General features: G+C 43.9%; 1 protein-coding gene across 4 annotated transcripts in view; it reads left to right on the top strand.

Moving 5' to 3' along the window:
- Uggt2 (UDP-glucose glycoprotein glucosyltransferase 2) overlaps positions 1-21,847 on the top strand; it is a 159,552-nt gene that overhangs the window by 37,656 nt on the left and 100,049 nt on the right. For all 4 annotated transcript variants that reach the window (NM_001433035.1, XM_087586273.1, XM_087586275.1 and 1 more), the window contains 6 exon segments: positions 4,820-4,911; positions 8,259-8,409; positions 11,191-11,310; positions 12,024-12,109; positions 12,526-12,661; positions 17,972-18,103. In NM_001433035.1, the coding sequence (NP_001419964.1) occupies positions 4,820-4,911; positions 8,259-8,409; positions 11,191-11,310; positions 12,024-12,109; positions 12,526-12,661; positions 17,972-18,103 (717 nt within the window).

The following is a 21,847-nucleotide window of genomic DNA, read 5'->3' as shown; positions in this document are numbered from 1 at the left end:
GCACTACAGTACACACGCTAACATAGAGAGCCCACTACAGTACACACGCTAACATAGAGAGTGCACTACACTACACATGCTAACATAGAGAGTGCACTACAGTACACATGCTAACATAGAGAGCGCACTACAGTACACACGCTAACATAGAGAGCGCACTACAGTACACACGCTAACATAGAGAGCCCACTACAGTACACACGCTAACATAGAGAGTGCACTACACTACACATGCTAACATAGAGAGTGCACTACAGTACACATGCTAACATAGAGAGCGCACTACAGTACACACGCTAACATAGAGAGCGCACTACAGTACACATGCTAACATAGAGAGTGCACTGCACTATACACTCTATACATAGAGAGCTCACTACAGTACACACGCTAACATAGAGAGTGCACTACAGTACACACGCTAACATAGAGAGCGCACTACAGTACACATGCTAACATAGAGAGCGCACTACAGTACACACGCTAACATAGAGAGCCCACTACAGTACACACGCTAACATAGAGAGTGCACTACACTACACATGCTAACATAGAGAGTGCACTACAGTACACATGCTAACATAGAGAGCGCACTACAGTACACAGGCTAACATAGAGAGCGCACTACAGTACACACGCTAACATAGAGAGCGCACTGCACTATACACTCTATACATAGAGAGCTTACTACAGTACACACGCTAACATAGAGAGTGCACTACAGTACACACGCTAACATAGAGAGCGCACTACAGTACACAGGCTAACATAGAGAGCGCACTACAGTACACACGCTAACATAGAGAGCCCACTACAGTACACACGCTAACATAGAGAGTGCACTACACTACACATGCTAACATAGAGAGTGCACTACAGTACACATGCTAACATAGAGAGCGCACTACAGTACACACGCTAACATAGAGAGCGCACTACAGTACACACGCTAACATAGAGAGCGCACTGCACTATACACTCTATACATAGAGAGCTTACTACAGTACACACGCTAACATAGAGAGTGCACTACAGTACACACGCTAACATAGAGAGCGCACTACAGTACACACGCTAACATAGAGAATGCACTGCACTATACACCCTATACATAGAGCGCTCACTACAGTACACACGCTAACAGAGAGTGCACTACAGTACACACGCTAACATAGAGAGCGCACTACAGTACACACGCTAACAGAGAGCGCACTACAGTACACACGCTAACATAGAGAATGCACTGCACTATACAGATAGACCAGTACAGCTGGTGGCTACATTGCCCTACCTTCTGGACTTGCTGCCTCAGTAGCACTTTGCCCACCATACAACATAATACAGTTAACCTGTTTTTATTGCTAGTTCTGAGGTTTAGAAAGAATAAACTAGTGCCAGACTACTATAATATCCCTAGTATTCTATAGCGAGTAAAACCTAGTTGGTCAACAGTTTGATAAGACTATTGAATATGGTCTGTTAACATTTAAACATCACATTATACAAATCATGTTAGTACTTAAGGGCGTATGTTGGTACTTGTGATAATGGTCATAGCCTAGCTCCATGTCTTATAATGGTTTCTGTCTTAAGTAATATAATATCAGACTCAAGGCCCTAAACAGTGTTAATTTTTCTCACATGAAAGATGTCTTACAATCTCTATCACTGATGCTATGGCTCTGGTGTCAGGATGTGTTTATAAGACACCAACTGCCTTCTGCATAGTAAGATGGCAGCAGCAGCTCCAGGCTTCTGTCTGTGCTCAGAGACAAGGAGTCCAAAAGAATATTAGTAACCACATTAATGTTAATAACAAGTACTTCAGCAGACTTGGACAGAGACCATGGACCCAGATATGTGCTGTGCACATAGCTAGCTGCAAGGAAAGTAGACAAGCTTGTATGTATTCCTTTAGTAATGGAGGTGAGCAGAGAATTGGGCTAGATAGGATGCTAGACTAGTCGGTCACTCGGGTCGTCTAGTCTGGTCAGCCACACTGGTCGTCTTGTCAACATTCAGTGACCACACAACTAGCTAGGTTGTGTTATTGCCCCCTTTTGTGCTTTGCTCACTGATTCTTTTGAGAGTTTCTTTTTGAAACGTGTTTTTGTAAGATCATCTGCAGTAAGAAGGAAGACAAGATAGAAAAGGAGAGGAAAGGAAGTGCCAGGCGTCCGCAGCTTCATACATTTGAGATCGAGTTGTTCTCTTTGCCATCAGAACATTTTTCCTTGTGGTCATTTGAGCTGGGGAGCTAGAAGATTTCATAAGATTAAAGGGGTGTTGTGGGAAGAACTGAAACTAAGTTCTGTCCAGAGAGTGAGCCATGCTACCGTCCCTTACATTTTGAGTGAGCTGGGGTTTTACAGATGCAGTAAGTACAGTACAAGGAAGTAATACCAGCAGCAGGAGCTAGGGAGATGGTCAGTGGCAAAGAGAGCACACTGTCCTTGCAGATGACCTGTGTTTTCTTCCTAACAAACATGTCAGACTGCTCCCAACAAGCTATAGCTCCAGCTCTGAGGGGCCCACCCCTCTCCTGGCATACACAGGCAACAGGCGCACATACAGATACATAGGCAACAGGTGTACATACAGGTGCACAGGCAACAGGTGCACATACAGATGCACAGGCTACAGGTGCACAGGCAACAGGTGCACATACAGGTGCACAGGCAACAGGTGCACATACAGGTGCACAGGCAACAGGTGCACATACAGGTGCACAGGCAACAGGCACACATACAGATGCATAGGCAACAGGTGCACATACAGATGCACAGGCAACAGGCACACATACAGATACACAGACAGTCAAACATACACATGATTTAAAACATGAATCCTGAACCAAATAGCAAAACACCAGTCTTAATTGGGTGCTTCCAGTGCCTAGCAGGTAGATAGTAGATCATTGTCAAATTACTTACAAGTCAAGAAGCAATAGCTGGAGAAGTGTTGCTGAAGCGGCCTGCTGGGGTCGTGACCGAGACCATCTAGCAGAGCATCTTTGGAGATGAGCTTCCGCCACCCTGCTGCTGTCACACACATTCTGCGTGATTTACTTTCTGGACGGTCTCCAAGGCAGATGCTCCTACAGTCTTAGCTGGTGCTGTGCTCCTTCCTTTAGTTAAGGCCACCATGCCCCTGAGCAGAGAGAGACTCTTGGAGAACACCTGAGATAAACATGTGTGAGGATGACGCAGGGGAGCCTTTATGTTCCCAGAGTCCATATTCGAAAGTGCAAACAGCACGTGACAGTTTGTCATGTTACAACATTCCAAGTCACTAAAGGGGACGGAAGACTTCCAAGAAATCATGTGCAAGGAGAGGTAGTGTCTCTCAGAGACAGAGGGAGGATGTCTGAGGGGGAGAGGGAGAGCCCGCGCAGACCGTTGTTGGAGAAGGAGGCTGAGTGCAGTGCCATCTGTTAACAGTCTACAAGCAGAGAACTCCAAAAGGTGAGTTTTCTCTGCTGTACTTCAGAAGAGCCCCACAGCAGCATCTGTCCAGAGTAAGGCTTGCTCACTCGTGTGTACCAATGTGTAAGGTAAGCTAGAACTGTGTAAGGTGGTGAGCTGTGCAAGGGCAGCAGTGTCACTTCGTAGTTAATGAAACCATCCCCATTAGAGGCAGTTCGCTGGCACACAGGGCTCACACATGCATTTCCAGAAACAAGTGTAAAGCAGAGCGGCACCAGAGGCTGGAAAGGACGACGAGGTAAAGGTGGGCCTGGATATCAGTTCAAGGTCACCCGAAGGCACAGCTGCAGGAACTGGGCAAATGGAAGAAGTAGAAGGAAACCATTTCACAAGTAAAAACTGCAATTTAAGTAACACTGGGGAGTGTTAACCCTATAAAAACACAATATGAAACACAATGGCAAGAAAACAAAAATAGAAATGAATGTACAGAATCAAAGGAAAGCATGAATACAAGGTGGAGAAAGTCTGACAGCCCTCACCTTAGCACTGAGATGGAAAGAGAAAGGGTGGGCAGAAGAAGCACTTGAAAGATCAAGCCCTATGCATGAAAAGGTACTCGGTATAGCCCAGAACTGACAGGAAGAGCAGTCAAGGCCCTTTAGGCAAAAAGCGAAGTCCTTGGTGTAATGGAAAGAAAGAAATGGCAGCGGCTCTCACCAAGAACAGTCAACAGTTCTTCATGTAGGGTTCTGGGGGGGGGGAAGCTGTCCTACATGTGTGGTACTGGGGGGGGAAGCTGTCCTACATGTGGGGTATTGGGGGAAGCTGTCCTACATGTGGGGTATTGGGGGGAAGCTGTCCTACATGTGGGCTATTGGGGGAAGCTGTCCTACATGTGGGATATTGGGGGAAGCTGTTCTACATTTGGGGTATTGGGGGAAGCTGTTCTACATTTGGGGTATTGGGGGAAGCTGTCCTACATGTGGGATATTGGGGGGAAGCTGCTCTACATGTGGGATATTCGGGGGGAGCTCTCCTTCAGAATGAGATGCACACACTGGTTACAAAACACTGCACACGAAGAGCTCTGGGAGTTGTTAAGCAGGCAGCTCAGGCTTGGGACGCTTGCCTTGCATGTGTATGTGCAAGCCTTGCCTTTGATGCCTGCTGTACCACACACACACACACACACACACACAGAGAGAGAGAGAGAGAGAGAGAGAGAGAGAGAGAGAGAGAGGCTCCCAGAAGCATTTTCTGAGGCATTCCTAAGAAGTTTCTTAAAGCCAATACTTAGCTGGCTCTCGGTCCTAGTCTAGGAGCATTGCACATATTCAGGATTCTGTAGCAGAGCTAAAATATTTACAACTATGATTTTGCTTGGTTTCAAGGACTTACGTGATAGATTCGAAATTATGCCAGGTGATGCTCATCTGTTTATCAATGGCCTTCCTGTTGACTTAGATGTTTATGACCCCTTTAGGTAAGTGTTAAATTATTAATGTAAACTATGATTTATGTAAAGATAAATATTTTCCTGAATTTATCATTTGCCAAAGTGCAAAACAAAATGTTTTAATATTAAGGCAATATTTTGACAGATGATTAAACACATCTATGGCTATAGTAGGATATTGATACAGATACAATGTAAAATAATCCAATTCAGTGACTAGCATTTCTGTTACCTCACAAGCAATTTCTTCATGTGCAGAACATTAAAATAATCTCTCCTCTGTATTTTGAATATATAATAAAGTGTTGTCAACTGCAGTGACCTAATTCTGCTGTACAACGTCCTGACCACATCTTAGTCTCCCTCACTCTCACATGCAGTGTTTCTTACTGTGCATCCCTCCACAGTGGACCAGAACACGGGGTCTTAAAGTCCCAGAACTGGGAGAGATGTTAGAGACACGGTGGATGGTAGAACTTTAACTGTCATGTTGTTCTAGACTGTCTTGCATTTAAAATTAGGTTAGTGTTTAACGACATTCCTCTGAGACTGGACTGCACAGCCTCAGAAAGGAACTGCCCTCAGCACAGGGTGTTTCCGCAGCAGAAGGAAATTCACACAGACAGCTAAACCGTTTGTGTCCTGTCAGTCAGAACGCTGAGTGCCGTCGCGTTTCTCAGCTCCACCAGGATCCTTCTTCACAAGCGCTCTAAGGAGGGGTTGGGAAGTCTTACGGTGCAGTGGCCACTTGCCTGTAAGTTAAAGTCATGGCTCAGATAGAAGAGAAGTAGAATGGAGTTGGTGCTGTTCTCACACAGAAGCATAAAATGACTTTTAAAAGTTAAGTCCTGGATCATTAGGACAATCTCATAAATATAGTACTTCAGTTCAGTTATTCAATTTTAATTCATAGAATATGCTATTGTTGAACTGGAATTTATAAAATTGTAAAATGTTTCAGGAACATTTTTAACAGTTTGGAATCATAGGAAATAAAGATCCCTTCTCACCCTACCCACCCATTTTGTGTGTGTGTGTGTGTGTGTATGTGTGTGTGTGCACGCGCGCCTACACACTAATGCATGTATCAGTCCATTTGGACCTTCTCTATTATGGTTGTATGTTAAATTTGACTTTTCTCCATGTTAGCTATATTCTTAGCCCTACGAGCATAAGATAAATGCCACATATAGAGTATAGAAAATCTCAGATCTTGTTCTGTAAACTTAAGAGAGACAAAAATTGAATCTGTGCCCAGGAACAGTGAAGCCATGTTTAAGAGACACAATGAGGTTCTACATAGATTCTGCAATGTTTCTGTGGCAGGACTTGGAAAAGCTCCATAACACCAGTGTTCTCCTTTATGATCTAGAAAGACTGTGGGTTCCTCAAGAATTCCAAACCCTCACTCTTCCCCTCTACTTAGTGATCTACAGGAAGTGTGTCGTGGCACCTCCCTCCCTCCCTCCGCCCCCCCCCCCCCCCGCCTCTCTCCAGGATCTCACTATTTAACCATGGCTGGCTATCCTGGGATTCTCTGTAGACTAGGCTGGCCTTGAACACGCAGAGATCCACCAGCCTCTGCACCGGAGTGCTGGGACTAAAGGCTCGAGCCACTGTGCCTTGCTGACAGTTGTTTCTAACAGATGTGTTGGCAGGCTGCAGCTGACAGGATTCACTTTAATACAGTGCTGGAAATTGTACAGAGTTGGGATTTTCAAGGTCCTCACAAAAGGCTGTGAGAAAAGGGAGGATGCAGAATAATACCATCAATGTGAAGGGGTGGATGATAAGAAAAGGAGGGAGAGAAAGAATATAGAGAAAGTGCCCTATTACAGAGACACACATGAAGGGCTTCCCACCTACTCTGTAACCTTCTAGTTGAGTGCAGAGTGAGCAATCACTAGGGCCCTACAGTTTTCGCTAGTCTTTCTTTGTTCCTTTTTGTGGAATTTTTTTCATTTTTAAATATACTTTGAAAGTGAGAAAGAATTACATCATTTTCCTTCCCTTTCCTCCTTTCCTTCTTCCAACCTCTCCCAGGTTCCTCCTGCCCCCAAGTTGATGGACTCCTTGTCTTTGATCATAACTATTCTATATATGTATGCATGTTAACATGGTGTTTATATAAGTATGCATATGCATAAGTAGTAAATACATCCTGCTCAGTTTGCTTTGATTGTTTGTGTGTATGTGTTTAGGGCTGACCGATCTGCACTGAGTAATCAATAGTGGAAAGAGGCTAATTAGCCTTCTCTCACCTATCAATAGTTCTCTGTATCATTGTCTGTGGGGGGAACCTGGAGAAACTTGACCCCTTCCAGAATTGATGTTCCCATTCTTCTGGCCTTGCCTATACAGCAGTTTCTGGGAGAGAATGCTTCATAGCAGACTTCCTGATACTCTGGCTCTTGAAGTCTTTCCACCCCCACTCCCAAAATAGCCCATGAGTTATAGACGCAGGAGTTGTGACGTAATTGTATTCTTTGGGGCTACCCTCCCCATGATCTGTTGATGAGTGTATGCATAGTGTCCAGTTGTGGTTTTCCGTGGTGTTCTCCATTTGTTAGAGAGTGGATTCTTTGATAAGTGGAATAAGTGGATCATAGATAGCTATTGCAGCTGTAGGACTGTTAACTACTTCTCTCCATTGGCACCTTGTAGAGTCTTTTCTGGCACTGTGGAGGCTACACCACAGGAAAGAGGCTTTCAAGCCAGAATCAACTGGAATCATCTGGCGGTGTGTCCTATGTGTGGTGTCTTTAGCCCTAGGGCTCCACCTTCAGGCTCTGAGACTCAACACGGCTGCCTCAGTAAGCTGTGTTGTTCTGACAGCCAGTTGCACTACCCTGACCAACCCTTCTAAGGAGGCTTGTCAGGCCCAGAACTGGAGCTTTTGTTAGTCTTAGCTTTGGGGGAGTTTTTCTTCTCTTACTAGTTATCTGATTTAATGCTGTTGAACTCTTCAAGTAGTATGTGTCTGCAGGCACTACACCTCCGGAGTCAGAGCCCTTAAAGCCCTTCAAACCACTTGGTGGTTTTAAAGAAATACCTTAGAATTGGTTCCTTAGAATTAGTGACTAAGTAGACTTCAAATTCTAGATAGGCAACTTACTTTACACTGTTCATCCACCACGAAGTTTTAGCATGTGACAGCTCTTACATATATTCAATATTCACTTAATGTTGAAATTAAATTTAAAATATTCATTACTGAAATAAATTTTAAATGTTAATGTTGACAGTCTTCCATTCTCATCATACATGTACAGTACACATATGAACATGTAATGCAATTAAAAATATTATCAAACTTTGGGTTTCCAAAGATGTTGACAAACTAAAATAAAATTGTTTCCTCTTGGAATGTGAAGTATTTTAGATTTGCTGAGATCAGAAGGGAAGCTGCTGAGTGGCCTTAAAAGTCTTGGGCTCAGTGAAGAAGAGAGGAGCAGGTTTTTAAAATTAAACTCACCCGTGTGGGACGATGACTTTGTTTTAGATATTCGGCATTCTTCAATAGTGGTAAGTGTACCTGGTTTTCCTTGTCCTACAGCCTCTGGGATTTTTAAGGCTTGGCATAGCACTGTGCATTTGTGGTCGTCAGAATACATGTATGCATTTGAACCAGTACTCAGAAGAGAGAACAAAGCACAGACCCATTCTCTCTCCACTCAGTCGCTTCATATCAGGATAACTGCTCTCGTGAAGCATCTTTCCAGCTTCGCGATAAAACAGTCAGAAGACAGAGCAATCCTATGAATGGCGGCAGTAATCAAGCACCAGTCAGTTAAGATGTGGGGTTGTAAGAAGCTACCTGAACATGACAAGATTCACTCAGGCCTGGGCAGCCTGCATGGGCTCCTAACTGTGCAGTGTATGCCTCCTCCAACTGTGCAGTATGTGCCTCCTCCTACTGTGCAGTGTGTGCCTCCTCCAACTGTGCAGTGTGTGCCTCCTCCAACTGTGCAGTGTGTGCCTCCTCCAACTGTGCAGTGTGTGCCTCCTCCAACTGTGCAGTGTGGGCCTCCTCCTACTGTGCAGTGTGTGCCTCCTCCAACTGTGCAGTGTGTGCCTCCTCCAACTGTGCAGTGTGTGCCTCCTCCAACTGTGCAGTGTGTGCCACCTCCAACTGTGCAGTGTGTGCCACCTCCAACTGTGCAGTGTGTGCCACCTCCTACTGTGCAGTGTGTGCCTCCTCCAACTGTGCAGTATGTGCCTCCTCCTACTGTGCAGTGTGTGCCTCCTCCTACTGTGCAGTGTGTGCCACCTCCAACTGTGCAGTGTGTGCCACCTCCTACTGTGCAGTGTGTGCCTCCTCCTACTGTGCAGTGTGTGCCACCTCCTACTGTGCAGTGTGTGCCTCCTCCAACTGTGCAGTGTGTGCCTCCTCCAACTGTGCAGTGTGTGCCACCTCCTACTGTGCAGTGTGTGCCTCCTCCAACTGTGCAGTGTGTGCCTCCTCCAACTGTGCAGTGTGTGCCTCCTCCAACTGTGCAGTGTGTGCCACCTCCTACTGTGCAGTGTGTGCCTCCTCCAACTGTGCAGTGTGTGCCTCCTCCAACTGTGCAGTGTGTGCCACCTCCAACTGTGCAGTGTGTGCCTCCTCCAACTGGGCAGTGTGTGCCTCCTCCAACTGGGCAGTGTGTGCCACCTCCAACTGTGCAGTGTGTGCCTCCTCCAACTGTGCAGTGTGTGCCTCCTCCAACTGTGCAGTGTGTGCCTCCTCCAACTGTGCAGTGTGTGCCTCCTCCAACTGTGCAGTGTGTGCCTCCTCCAACTGTGCAGTGTGTGCCTCCTCCAACTGTGCAGTGTGTGCCTCCTCCAACTGTGCTATGTGCAGTAGTCTGTTATGTTACTGTATGTTATAAATCTGCAAAAGAGCAGAGTAAATTCCTAGAAGTAGGAAGTCTCTCAGTCTTCACAGACCATGTGGACATGGTGGTAAGTTGGAGGATACTCAGCCAGAGTTCCCGAGTGAGCTTTTCCTGTGCTTCCTGGGTATGTGCTGACCCCAGTGCTTATAGGTTCCAGATGCCGGGAAGTCTCAGGACCCCAGCGCCTTAGTCTTCTTCCCCGTGACAGGCTGCGTTTGGGTTTCTCTCCGTGGAGATGGGGCTGCCTCTGTTAGCTTCCTGAACGCCTCGGCTATGGGCGTGTACTGCCATGTCATTCCTCTAACCTTTGTAGCTGTTTTAAAAATACGAGTTAGAGCTTGATTTTTTTTAAGGCAAAGCTAGAATTGACTGAGCGTCCAAATGCCAGGTGCTCTGTTGTCTCTGCTGAACCTTGTCCTGGGCTCCGTGGCTTTCTTCTCTTTCGTCTTATTTCTAGGCTGTGGCCCTCTGTCTCCAGTGACAGTCCATGGTGTTTACCCCCTGAGCTCCACCCTGCACTGTGGCCTCTGTCTTCTTGGCACTGCGGCATCTCTTTCCTGCTGAACTTTTAGGAGTGTATTATCTGTCTGCGTGCAGGTTAGAGGCCAGCGAATGGACTCAGCAGTCTCTCTGACCATGCACACAGGCCTCCCTGCAGTTCTTTCCCTTCCAGACCCCCTCCTGCTTCCTGCAAAGGAGAGCAGAGTCATAGCAATTTGAGATGCTTAATTATAACTTTTCAGACGAATCTGACTTTTGTGTTTGAGCTCTCTTCCTCAAGGTTTGAAAATGTCCTCTGGGACAAACGTGAAGTAAAAGTAGACCCTTCTTATGCCCGCCCATCTCCAGGGTCAGAATGAGTCCACTCTTGAATGTTGCTTGTTACGCTCATTCCATGTTCTTGCATGGCTTTCCTCAGCTTTATGATGGATTCAGGAGGGACAGTTAATATTAACTGCTCCATGGAAACACTTGAGGGAAAACAGTTGATAGTTTTAACTATGAGTCTATAGAATGGGGGCTGGTTAAGAGTGCTTGTTGGCTTTGCAGAGGACCCCAGTTCAGTTCCCATTGCCTGAGTCAGATGGCTTACAAGGCCTGTAGCTAGTGTGTCCCATCCCAGGAGGATCCGGGCTTTGGCCTTGCAGGCATAGCATCCATACCTCCCTCGCCACCATCAACCAACCAGTACACATCATTTCAAATGAAACAAACAGTTCTTTGTTTAATGAGCCAAAGTTTTTATTTCTTTTTGGAAGCATACAATTGTCATATGTGATATATTCTTTATTCAACTGACTTTTTATATCAGAAATATAGAAAACTCTGTGTGTTCATTTCTGATTTAATACAGTAAAAACAATTAAATTTGGAAGTGATGTGACTGTTATCTTAACGTAGCTTTAACAGGTTCTGGATTCCTTTCTAGTGGATCAATGACTTAGAAAATGACGCTTTGTATACTGATTGGCCGACAAGTTGCTGGGAATTTCTAAAGCCAGTATTACATGGAACAGTGCCTTCTGTAAGGCGTAATTTTCATAACTTGGTGAGTTTTATATTTTAATGCTTATTCAATGCTTATGCGGATGGCGTCCTTTTTGATTATCCTCCTGTCGGCAGGCACATCCGGTGTAAGACGCACTTCCCCGGGACACCAGGCTCAGAGCGCCTCTGGAACCAGTAATTCCACTTCATTTGTTAGTCGTTATTTATCTTTCATATGGTTTTATTATGAGATTTGTATATTATCTCAAAGGAATTTATAATTTGTGCTATATTTTGGAGTTTATTAGTCAAGAAAAATATGTATATTCTATTTTTCATGAATGTTTATTGGTTCAATATTACGGTTCTAAATATTGGAACAAGCCTTTGGGACTCTGAAGTGCGTAGACACCCAGACTGCCCTGCGGGTTTGCTTCTCCCGGGAACTCTGTGTCTGCCCTGTGAGACCCCTCGGGAATTTGTAAAATCTTCACAGAGGGCCATGTGAAATGCGGTCTTTTCATTTTGTAGGAAATACGTACTTTATGTTGTATATCCACAAAGAACACCTTTCATCCTTTAAGATTCTATGTATAATTATGTTTAATACACAACTATAATAAAGCTTCCAAAGTTATAATACTTTATATATTCAAGCTAAATTTTGAAATCTTGCATCTTGAATTTTATGCCTTAAAATTACAAAAATTAAACAATATTTAAATTTCATTTAAATTCTAAGTCTTATAATAATGATGATGTTTACTCTTCTAGGTTCTGTTTATTGATCCTGCTCAAGAATATACCTTGGACTTTATAAATTTGGCAGAATTTTTTTATTTTAATGAAATCCCTCTTCGGTAATTATAAACTTATATTACTAAACTCTAAAGTAAGTCTAGTGCTGCTTACAGGTGTCACTGTGGGCGTGGCTGTGCTGTGTGAAGCAGCAGCTGTCACACTGGGAGTGAGGCCTGAGTTGTACAGTACCCCGAGTGCCTTCATGGGAGAGCCTGCCCGTCAAGCTGAGCAGAGCTCTTAGCTCTCTGTCTGCTTGGTGAGGAGATAGTGCGAATGCTCTAAAGGGGACATTTTGCAGGACTGTGATAGCTGGGAGTATTTGGGCAAATAGGCATTATCATCAAAGTTCCCAGATACAACTGCCTCCTCCCATCTCTAGTGCATTAACCTGGAGGCCGCAGGGCAGTACTTTAAGTAGTAATCACTGTTGTTCAAGAGGTGGTTGTGACCTTGTTGATTAATCCTCTTTTCCCAGAATTGGCTTTGTCTTCATTCTTACTATGGACAATGACGTTGATGGAACAACAGATGCTGGGGTTGCTCTTTGGCGAGCTTTCAGTTATATTGAAGAAAACTATGGTGTGTCAGAAGCATTTCTTTCTATGACACATGTAAGTTTATACACTAGATAAAGTTTTCATAATAAACAACTCTCTTGTATCGATATTTATTATTGTATCATTTTAAATATATGAAAATGTTCCTGGAAGCTGGTACAGATAAATTTCATTCATCAAATAGTCTGGTGAAATATATACCATTGTCCCAGTATTATAGGCAGGCAGCTGAGCCTTTACCAACTCTATCAATTTACGAAGGTTAATCTGACCCTGTACGTGTTTAACTTGTGTATGTGTGGACTAGAGAATAAATATAATAGAAAATGGCTTTTTGCTTATTACTCTGTATTAAATGCTTCACTTTGCATTGTATTATAAATTTTAAGTTGAATTTGTGAGAGAGCTGAGATCTGTATCTTTTTTTAAGCATGGAGATATTTAGATACTCAAGGGAGCTTTCTTAGGCGAGCATTTTCTAAATTATATTATCACTCTTCCTTTAATTTCCCCCTTTTTATTTATTTTTTATTGGATGTTTTTTCTATTTCAAAGTTATCCCCTTTCCCAGTTTCCTATCCATAACTCCCCTATTCCTTTTCTCCTCCTCCTTGTTCTATGAGGGTGTTCCCCCACCCATCCACCCACCCCTTCCCTCTGCCCCACCCTGACATTCCTCTACACTGGGGGTCCAGTCTTGGCAAAACCAAGGGCTTCTCCTTATTGGTGCCCAACAAGGCCAACCTCTGCTACATATGCAGCTGCAGCCATGGATCTGTCCATGTGCAGTCTTTGGATGGTGGTTTAGTCCCTGGAAGCTCTGGTTGGTTGGCATTGTTGTTCTTATGGGGTTGCAAGCCCCTTCAGCTCCTTTAATCCTTTCTCTAACTCCTCCAATGGGGACCTCATTCTCAGTTCAGTGGTTGGCTGCTAGCATGCACCTCTGTATTGGTCATGCTCTGACAGAGGCTCTCAGGAGACAGCTATATCAGGCTCCTGTCAGCATGCACTTCTTGGCATCCGCAATACTGTCTGGGTTTGGTGGCTGTGTGTATGTGGGCTGGATCCCCAGGTGGGGCAGGCTCTGAATAGTCATTCCTTCAGTCTCTGCTTCAAACTTCGTCTCCATATCTCCTCCTATGAAAACTTTCATTCCCCCTTTTAAGAAGGACTGAAGCATCCACACTTTGGTCTTTCTTCTTCTTGAGCTTTAGGTGGACTGTAGATTGTATCTTGGATAATCTGCGCTTTTGGCCTACTATCCAATTATCAGTGAGTGTATACCATGTGTGATTTTTGTGATTGGATTGCCTCATTCAGGACGATATTTTTTAGTTCAATCCACTTGCCTATGAATTTCATGAAGGCATTGTTTTTGATAGCTGAGTAATATTCCATTGCGTAGATGTACCACATTTTCTGTATCCATTCCTCTGTTGAAGGACATCTGGGTTCTTTCCAGGTTCTGACTATTATAAATAAGGCTGCTATTAACATAGTGGAGCATGTGTCTTTGTTGTATTTTGGAGCATCTTTTGGGTATATGCCTAGGAGTGGTATAGCTGGGTCCTCAAGGTAGTACTGTGTCTTAATTTTCTGAGGAAACATGCATCTATGACTCCTAATCTCTTTCCTAGTTTTTTTTTTTTTTATCTCCAGGGTTGTCTGCCTTTGTGATTTCTTTGTTTCTATTTCCATTTTTTAGATCCTGGATAGTTTTGTTCAATTCCTTCACCTGTTTGATTGTGTTTTTCTGTAATTCTTTCAGGGATTTTTGTGTTTCCTTTTTAAGGGCTTCAACTTTGTTTCCCTCTTCTTTTTGTTTTTTTTTTATTGTTGTTTTTTGTTTTGTATTTCTTTAAGGGAATTATTTATGTCCTTAAAGTCCTCTATCATCATCATGAGATGTGATTTTAAATCCAAATTTTGCTTTTCTGGTATGTTGGGATATCCAGTATTTGCTTTGTTGGGAGAACTGGGCTCTGATGATGCCAAGTAGTCTTGGTTTCTGTTGCTTAGGTTCCTGTGCTTGCCTCTCACCTTCTAGTTATTTCTGGTGGTAGCTGGTCTTGCTGTCTCTGTCAGTGGCTTGACCCTCCTATAAGCCTGTGTGTCAGCACTCCTGGAGACAGGCTTTCTCCCAGCAGGATCTAGGTATAGAGAGTTGTGGCATAGGGTCAGTTCTGGGTGTAGACGGAAACCAGAAGGGTCCTGTCCCAGACTACTCCTCAGTTCCTGTGTCCAGAAGGCTCCAGGCAGGTTCCTATTGGCCCAGGAATGTGAGCAGAAGTGGTGGTCTCCCCTGAGTTCTCAGGATTGTCTGCACTTCTGAGAATCCAGCTCTTGCCCCCCGACCCCCATGATCTGAGTACAGAGAGTTGTGGGACTGGGTCAGCTTCAGACGCAGACAGAAACTGGAAGGCGAAATTCTTTTTTGTTTGTTTCTCTTAAAAAACAGTTTCCTGAGCTACAGCTTTGAATAAAGTCATTAGTGCGATGATTAAAGACAGGTCCCTGCCTTCCTAATGCTGTGTCCCTAAATGTAGTTCCTCATAGTGTGGGGACCCCAACCATACAATTATCTTGTTACTACTTCGTAACTGTAATTGTGCAACTGTCATGAGTGGAATATAAACATGGTGGATATGTGATGTGTGACACCCAGATGGGGGATGTGTGATGTGTGACACCCAGATGGTGGATATGTGATGTGTGACACCCAGATGGGGGATGTGTGATGAGTGACACCCAGATGGGGGATGTGTGATAAGTGACACCCAGATGGGGCATGTGTGATGAGTGACACCCAGATGGGGCATGTGTGATGAGTGACACCCAGATGGGGCATGTGTGATGAGTGACACCCAGATGGGGGATATGTGATGTGTGACACCAGATGGGGGATGTGTGATGAGTGACACCCAGATAGTGGATGTGTGATGTGTGACACCCAGATGGGGGATGTGTGATGTGTGACACCAGATGGGGGATGTGTGATGTGTGACACCCAGATGGGGGATGTGTGATGTGTGACACCCAGATGGGGGATGTGTGATGAGTGACACCCAGATGGGGGATGGGGGATGTGTGACACCCAGATGGAGGATATGTGATGTGTGACACCAGATGGGGGATGTGTGATGAGTGACACCCCATGTGATGTGTGACACCCAGATGGGGGATGTGTGATGTGTGACACCCAGATGGGGCATGTGTGATGTGTGACACCCAGATGGGGCATGTGTGATGAGTGACACCCAGATGGGGGATATGTGATGAGTGATACCCAGATGGGGGATGTGTGATGTGTGACACCAGATGGGGGATGTGTGACACCAGATGGGGGATGTGTGATGAGTGACACCCAGATGGGGGATGTGTGATGAGTGACACCCAGATGGGGGAACCCACACACGTTGAGGTTTGCTGCTCTAAATGACCATGTGTGTAGTAGGTAACTTCCTAGACAGTTTTAAAGGACCAGATTGGTGAGTGACAGCAAGGTGTGTGAAAAGAGATAATACTGAGTCTGGAAAAGATTTATAAAGAAAATGCAGGCATTTCTAAGAACATGACTAAGGGAAAATAACACGAGTTGTAAGTAGAGTTTTAAACCATGCACATAGTACAGTGTATAGACTGGCTCACATAGTCTTGCTCTTTTGCTACTTTGTATTAAAATTGTGTTGTCTGAGAGTTTGCAGTAGCATGCTGATCACCATTGACGATAATTAAAAGGCAAGGGATGGACAAATATCCCAATGGGAAAGTTTGCTCTGAACACTACTGCCATGTAATAATATTTGTCAATGATACATCTACCTTAATTTTACTGATTTATTAGTTGCTATAGGAGTTTATAAGAGACTTGGTTTCACGTGGACCTTTCATTAATATTCATCTGTATTGTTGTAAAAGGAACCATATTGAATTAAAAACTGAAACAAGGGGCTGGAGAGATAGCTCAGTGGTTAAGAACATTGGCTGCTCTACCAGAGGGCCCAGTTTCAATTCCCAGCACCCACATGGCAGCTCATAACAATCTGAACTCCAGTTCAAGGAGACCCAGCATCCTCACACAGACAGACATGCCAGCAAAAGAAATACATAAATTTTTAAAATAAATTGAAATAAGATATATACTGAGTCTGGAAGTATATTGCAAAGATAAGTCACAAATTGCTAAGAACCTCATTAAAAGAATTCATATCATTAAAAAGCATCACTGAGAAAGTGAGGGCATTGCCAATATTAAATCTATATAACCATTTTATAATAGAAATGAGTGCATCTACCATAGTTTGTATCTGTCACTTGCACTTGGATTGTCTGCTCTGCATTGTCTACTATAGAATCAAAATGGTGTGAACAATCCTTAAAAAACCACATCACACTTGAAACCAACCACATCATCCCTAGATCTGCATCTAAATCATGTGCTTGGTACACATGGAGGAGGATGTGGATTCAGATCTGCCACACCCATAACAAAGCTTCACTTGCCAGTGCCCACCTGTAACCCCACTGTTTGTGATCAGACTGCAATAAGATCCCAGGGGCACTCTGGCCTGGCAGTCTAGCCAAACAGTGAGCTGTAGGTTCAATGCAGAGAAAGAGAGGAAGAAAACCCAAGTCAGTCTCTGTCCTCCACATATGCACACACCAAAAGCTCACCCACACAGACACAACATGCACACACATGTATATGCCACACAGATACATGAACACCTGTGTGTATACCACACAAACACATGCACATATGTGTGTATACCACATAGACACATGCACACATGAATATATACCACACAGACACATACACATGTGTACACCACACATGAACACACAGAGACATGCACACAATGTATATACCACAACCCTGTTAAAAAAAAAAGAGCAATGAGAAAGAATGGGAAGCAGACATTGTGCGTAGAACGCAGAGTAGGAGGAGGTAAGAGGATATGCAGTCCTGTGTACTGAAGAGCAGTCAAAGGAAAACAGAGCATTTCTGAGTGTCATTCTTCAATAATTTACAAGTACATTTTAACTAAGTTATTAAAATTAGTGTCTAATTTGATTAAAATGCAGTTAACGGAAGTTGTTATCATTTTGAAAGTTATACAACATTTTTTACATTTTCTAAATATAATTGTAGCTCAATTGATGGAATACTTGCCAGCCATACATGAACCCTGTGTTTAGCCCCCAGCACTGCAAACACCAGGTGTGGCACATACCTGTAATCCCAGCCCTGGGGTACATGGGACCCTGCTTCAAATGAAAAGCATGTTCTTTGTTTTGTAAATACAATTATGTTCTTAGAGAAATAACATTAATTTCCATTAAAAAAACTCTCTGTTTTCACAGATGTACCAAAAAGTGAAGGGTCGTCATATACTCACTGTGGATGATGTGAGGACTGTTCTTCAAAATAAATTTCCTCATGCCGACATTTTGGATATCTTGGGAACCCATTCCAAGTATGACAGCAGAAGAAAGGTAAGAGTGGACATACTACAAAGTAAAATACCAGGCACAAGAGCAATACACACACTCTGACTTCCCTGTGAAATCTGAGCTACAGGGCTCAAAACTGCAGTGGACAAAGGTAGTTATCAGAGGCTTGGGGAGTCAGGAGGACTGGGGGAGATATTAGTGAAAAGGGCAACATTCAGTTAGACAAGAAATTTAAGAGGTCTGTTAAACATGGAAGTAATTATAATACCAATATATTTCATACTTGACTTGCCTAATAAAGTTTTAAAATCTCTCATTGCAAAAATGTAAATGGGCCCTTCCAGTCTCCATCTGTACCCAGAGCTAAGGCTGTCCCAGAGCCCTCCATACCTGAAGCCTCTGCAGAGAGAGCTGGTATCCCAGGAGTTCTCTCACTGCTATGATCACAGGCCCACAGGCCCACAGGAGGGTCAAGCCACTGTGAGAGACAGCAAGACCAGCTAACACCAGAGATAACCAGATGGCGAGAGGCAAGTGCAAGAACCTAAGCAACAGAAACCAAGACTACATGGCACCACAGCAAGTTCTGGCCACTCCAACACACTGGAAAAGCAAGATTTGGATTTAAAATCACATCTCATGATGATGATAGAAGACTTTAAGAAGAATATAAATAGATCCCATAAAGAAATACAGGAGAGCTTCCTGGTTGCTGCCGCTGCAGAGAGCCCGTGGGCAGCACCCCACGAGCGAACTTGAGCCCCAGGACCACAGGTAAGACCAACTTTTCTGCTGCAAGAAAGCTGCCTGGTGAGCTTGGGACACACGGAAGCAGAATTCCTGTAGAACCGGGCACGTTCTGTGTTTACCGGAAGTCCCACACCCGCGGATCCCGGCCCGCAGCAGCTCTCTGCCCCCAGACCCTGTGAGAGAAAGACCCAACCGCCTGGTCAGGTGGGCACTCCTGAGGCTGCAGAGCAGAAGAGACCACCAACACTGCTCACCCCTGCCCACATCCCTGGCCCAAGAGGAAACTGTATAAGGCCTCTGGGCTCCCGTGGGGGAGGGCCCAGGAGCGGCAGGACCCCTGTGCCTGAGACACCACCAAAACCAGAAGGAAACAGACCGGATAAACAGTTCTCTGCACCCAAATCCCGTGGGAGGGAGAGCTGAACCTTCAGAGAGGCAGACAAGCCTGGGAAACCAGAAGAGACTGCTCTGTGCACACACGTCTCGGATGCCAGAGGAAAAAGCCAAAGACCATCTGGAACCCTGGTGCACTGAAGCTCCCGGAAACAGCGGCACAGGTCTTCCTGGTTGCTCCCGCTGCAGAGAGCCCGTGGGTAGCACCCCACAAGCGAACTTGAGCCTTGGGACCACAGGTAAGACCAACTTTTCTGCTGCAAGAAAGCTGCCTGGTGAACTCAAGACACAGGCCCACAGGAACAGCTGAAGACCTGTAGAGAGGAAAAACCACACGCCGGAAAGCAGAACACTCTGTCCCCATAACTGACTGAAAGAGAGGAAAACAGGTCTACAGCACTCCTGACACACAGGCTTATAGGACAGTCTAGCCACTGTCAGAAATAGCAGAACAAAGTAACACTAGAGATAATCTGATGGCGAGAGGCAAGCGCAGGAACCCAAGCAACAGAAACCAAGACTACATGGCACCATCGGAGCCCAATTCTCCCATCAAAACAAACATGGAATATCCAAACACACCAGAAAAGCAAGATCTAGTTCCAAAATCATTTTTGATCATGATGCTGGAGGACTTCAAGAAAGACGTGAAGAACTCCCTTAGAGAACAAGTAGAAGCCTACAGAGAGGAATCGCAAAAATGCCTGAAAGAATCGCAAAAATCCCTGAAAGAATTCCAGGAAAACATAAATAAACAAGTAGAAGCCCATAGAGAGGAGACACAAAAATCCCTGAAAGAATTCCAGGAAAACATAAATAAACAAGTAGAAGCCCATAGAGAGGAGACACAAAAATCCCTGAAAGAATTCCAGGAAAACACAATCAAACAGTTGAAGGAATTAAAAATGGAAATAGAAGCAATCAAGAAAGAACACATGGAAACAACCCTGGATATAGAAAACCAAAAGAAGAGACAAGGAGCTGTAGATACAAGCTTCACCAACAGAATACAAGAGATGGAAGAGAGAATCTCAGGAGCAGAAGATTCCATAGAAATCATTGACTCAACTGTCAAAGATAATGTAAAGCGGAAAAAGCTACTGGTCCAAAACATACAGGAAATCCAGGACTTAATGAGAAGATCAAACCTAAGGATAATAGGTATAGAAGAGAGTGAAGACTCCCAGCTCAAAGGACCAGTAAATATCTTCAACAAAATCATAGAAGAAAACTTCCCTAACCTAAAAAAAGAGATACCCATAGACATACAAGAAGCCTACAGAACTCCAAATAGATTGGACCAGAAAAGAAACACCTCCCGTCACATAATTGTCAAAACACCAAACGCACAAAATAAAGAAAATATATTAAAAGCAGTAAGGGAAAAAGGTCAAGTAACATATAAAGGGAGACCTATCAGAATCACACCAGACTTCTCGCCAGAAACTATGAAGGCCAGAAGATCCTGGACTGATGTTATACAGAACCTAAGAGAACACAAATGCCAGCCCAGGTTACTGTATCCAGCAAAACTCTCAATTAACATAGATGGAGAAACCAAGATATTCCATGACAAAACCAAATTTACACAATATCTTTCCACAAATCCAGCACTACAAAGGATAATAAATGGTAAAGCCCAACATAAGGAGGCAAGCTATACCCTAGAAGAAGCAAGAAACTAATCGTCTTGGCAACAAAACAAAGAGAATGAAAGCACACAAACATAACCTCACATCCAAATATGAATATAACGGGAAGCAATAATCACTATTCCTTAATATCTCTCAATATCAATGGCCTCAACTCCCCAATAAAAAGACATAGATTAACAAACTGGATACACAACGAGGACCCTGCATTCTGCTGCCTACAGGAAACACACCTCAGAGACAAAGACAGACACTACCTCAGAGTGAAAGGCTGGAAAACAACTTTCCAAGCAAATGGTCAGAAGAAGCAAGCTGGAGTAGCCATTCTAATATCAAATAAAATCAATTTCCAACTAAAAGTCATCAAAAAAGATAAGGAAGGACACTTCATATTCATCAAACGAAAAATCCACCAAGATGAACTCTCAATCCTAAATATCTATGCCCCAAATACAAGGGCACCTACATATGTAAAAGAAACCTTACTAAAGCTCAAAGCACACATTGCACCTCATACAATAATAGTAGGAGATTTCAACACCCCACTCTCATCAATGGACAGATCATGGAAACAGAAATTAAACAGTGATGTCGACAGACTAAGAGAAGTCATGAGCCAAATGGACTTAACGGATATTTATAGAACATTCTATCCTAAAGCAAAAGGATATACCTTCTTCTCAGCTCCTCATGGTACTTTCTCCAAAATTGACCATATAATTGGTCAAAAAACGGGCCTCAACAGGTACAGAAAGATAGAAATAATCCCATGCGTGCTATCGGACCACCACGGCCTAAAACTGGTCTTCAATAACAATCAAGGAAGAATGTCCACATATACTTGGAAATTGAACAATGCTCTACTCAATGATAACCTGGTCAAGGAAGAAATAAAGAAAGAAATTAAAAACTTTTTAGAATTTAATGAAAATGAAGGTACAACATACCCAAACTTATGGGACACAATGAAAGCTGTGCTAAGAGGAAAACT

This window comes from Rattus norvegicus, chromosome 15 (genome assembly GCF_021556685.1).
Source record: "Rattus norvegicus strain SHRSP/BbbUtx chromosome 15, alternate assembly SHRSP_T2T, whole genome shotgun sequence".
Lineage (NCBI taxonomy): Eukaryota > Metazoa > Chordata > Mammalia > Rodentia > Muridae > Rattus > Rattus norvegicus.
This window is presented reverse-complemented; position numbering and strand designations above follow the sequence as displayed.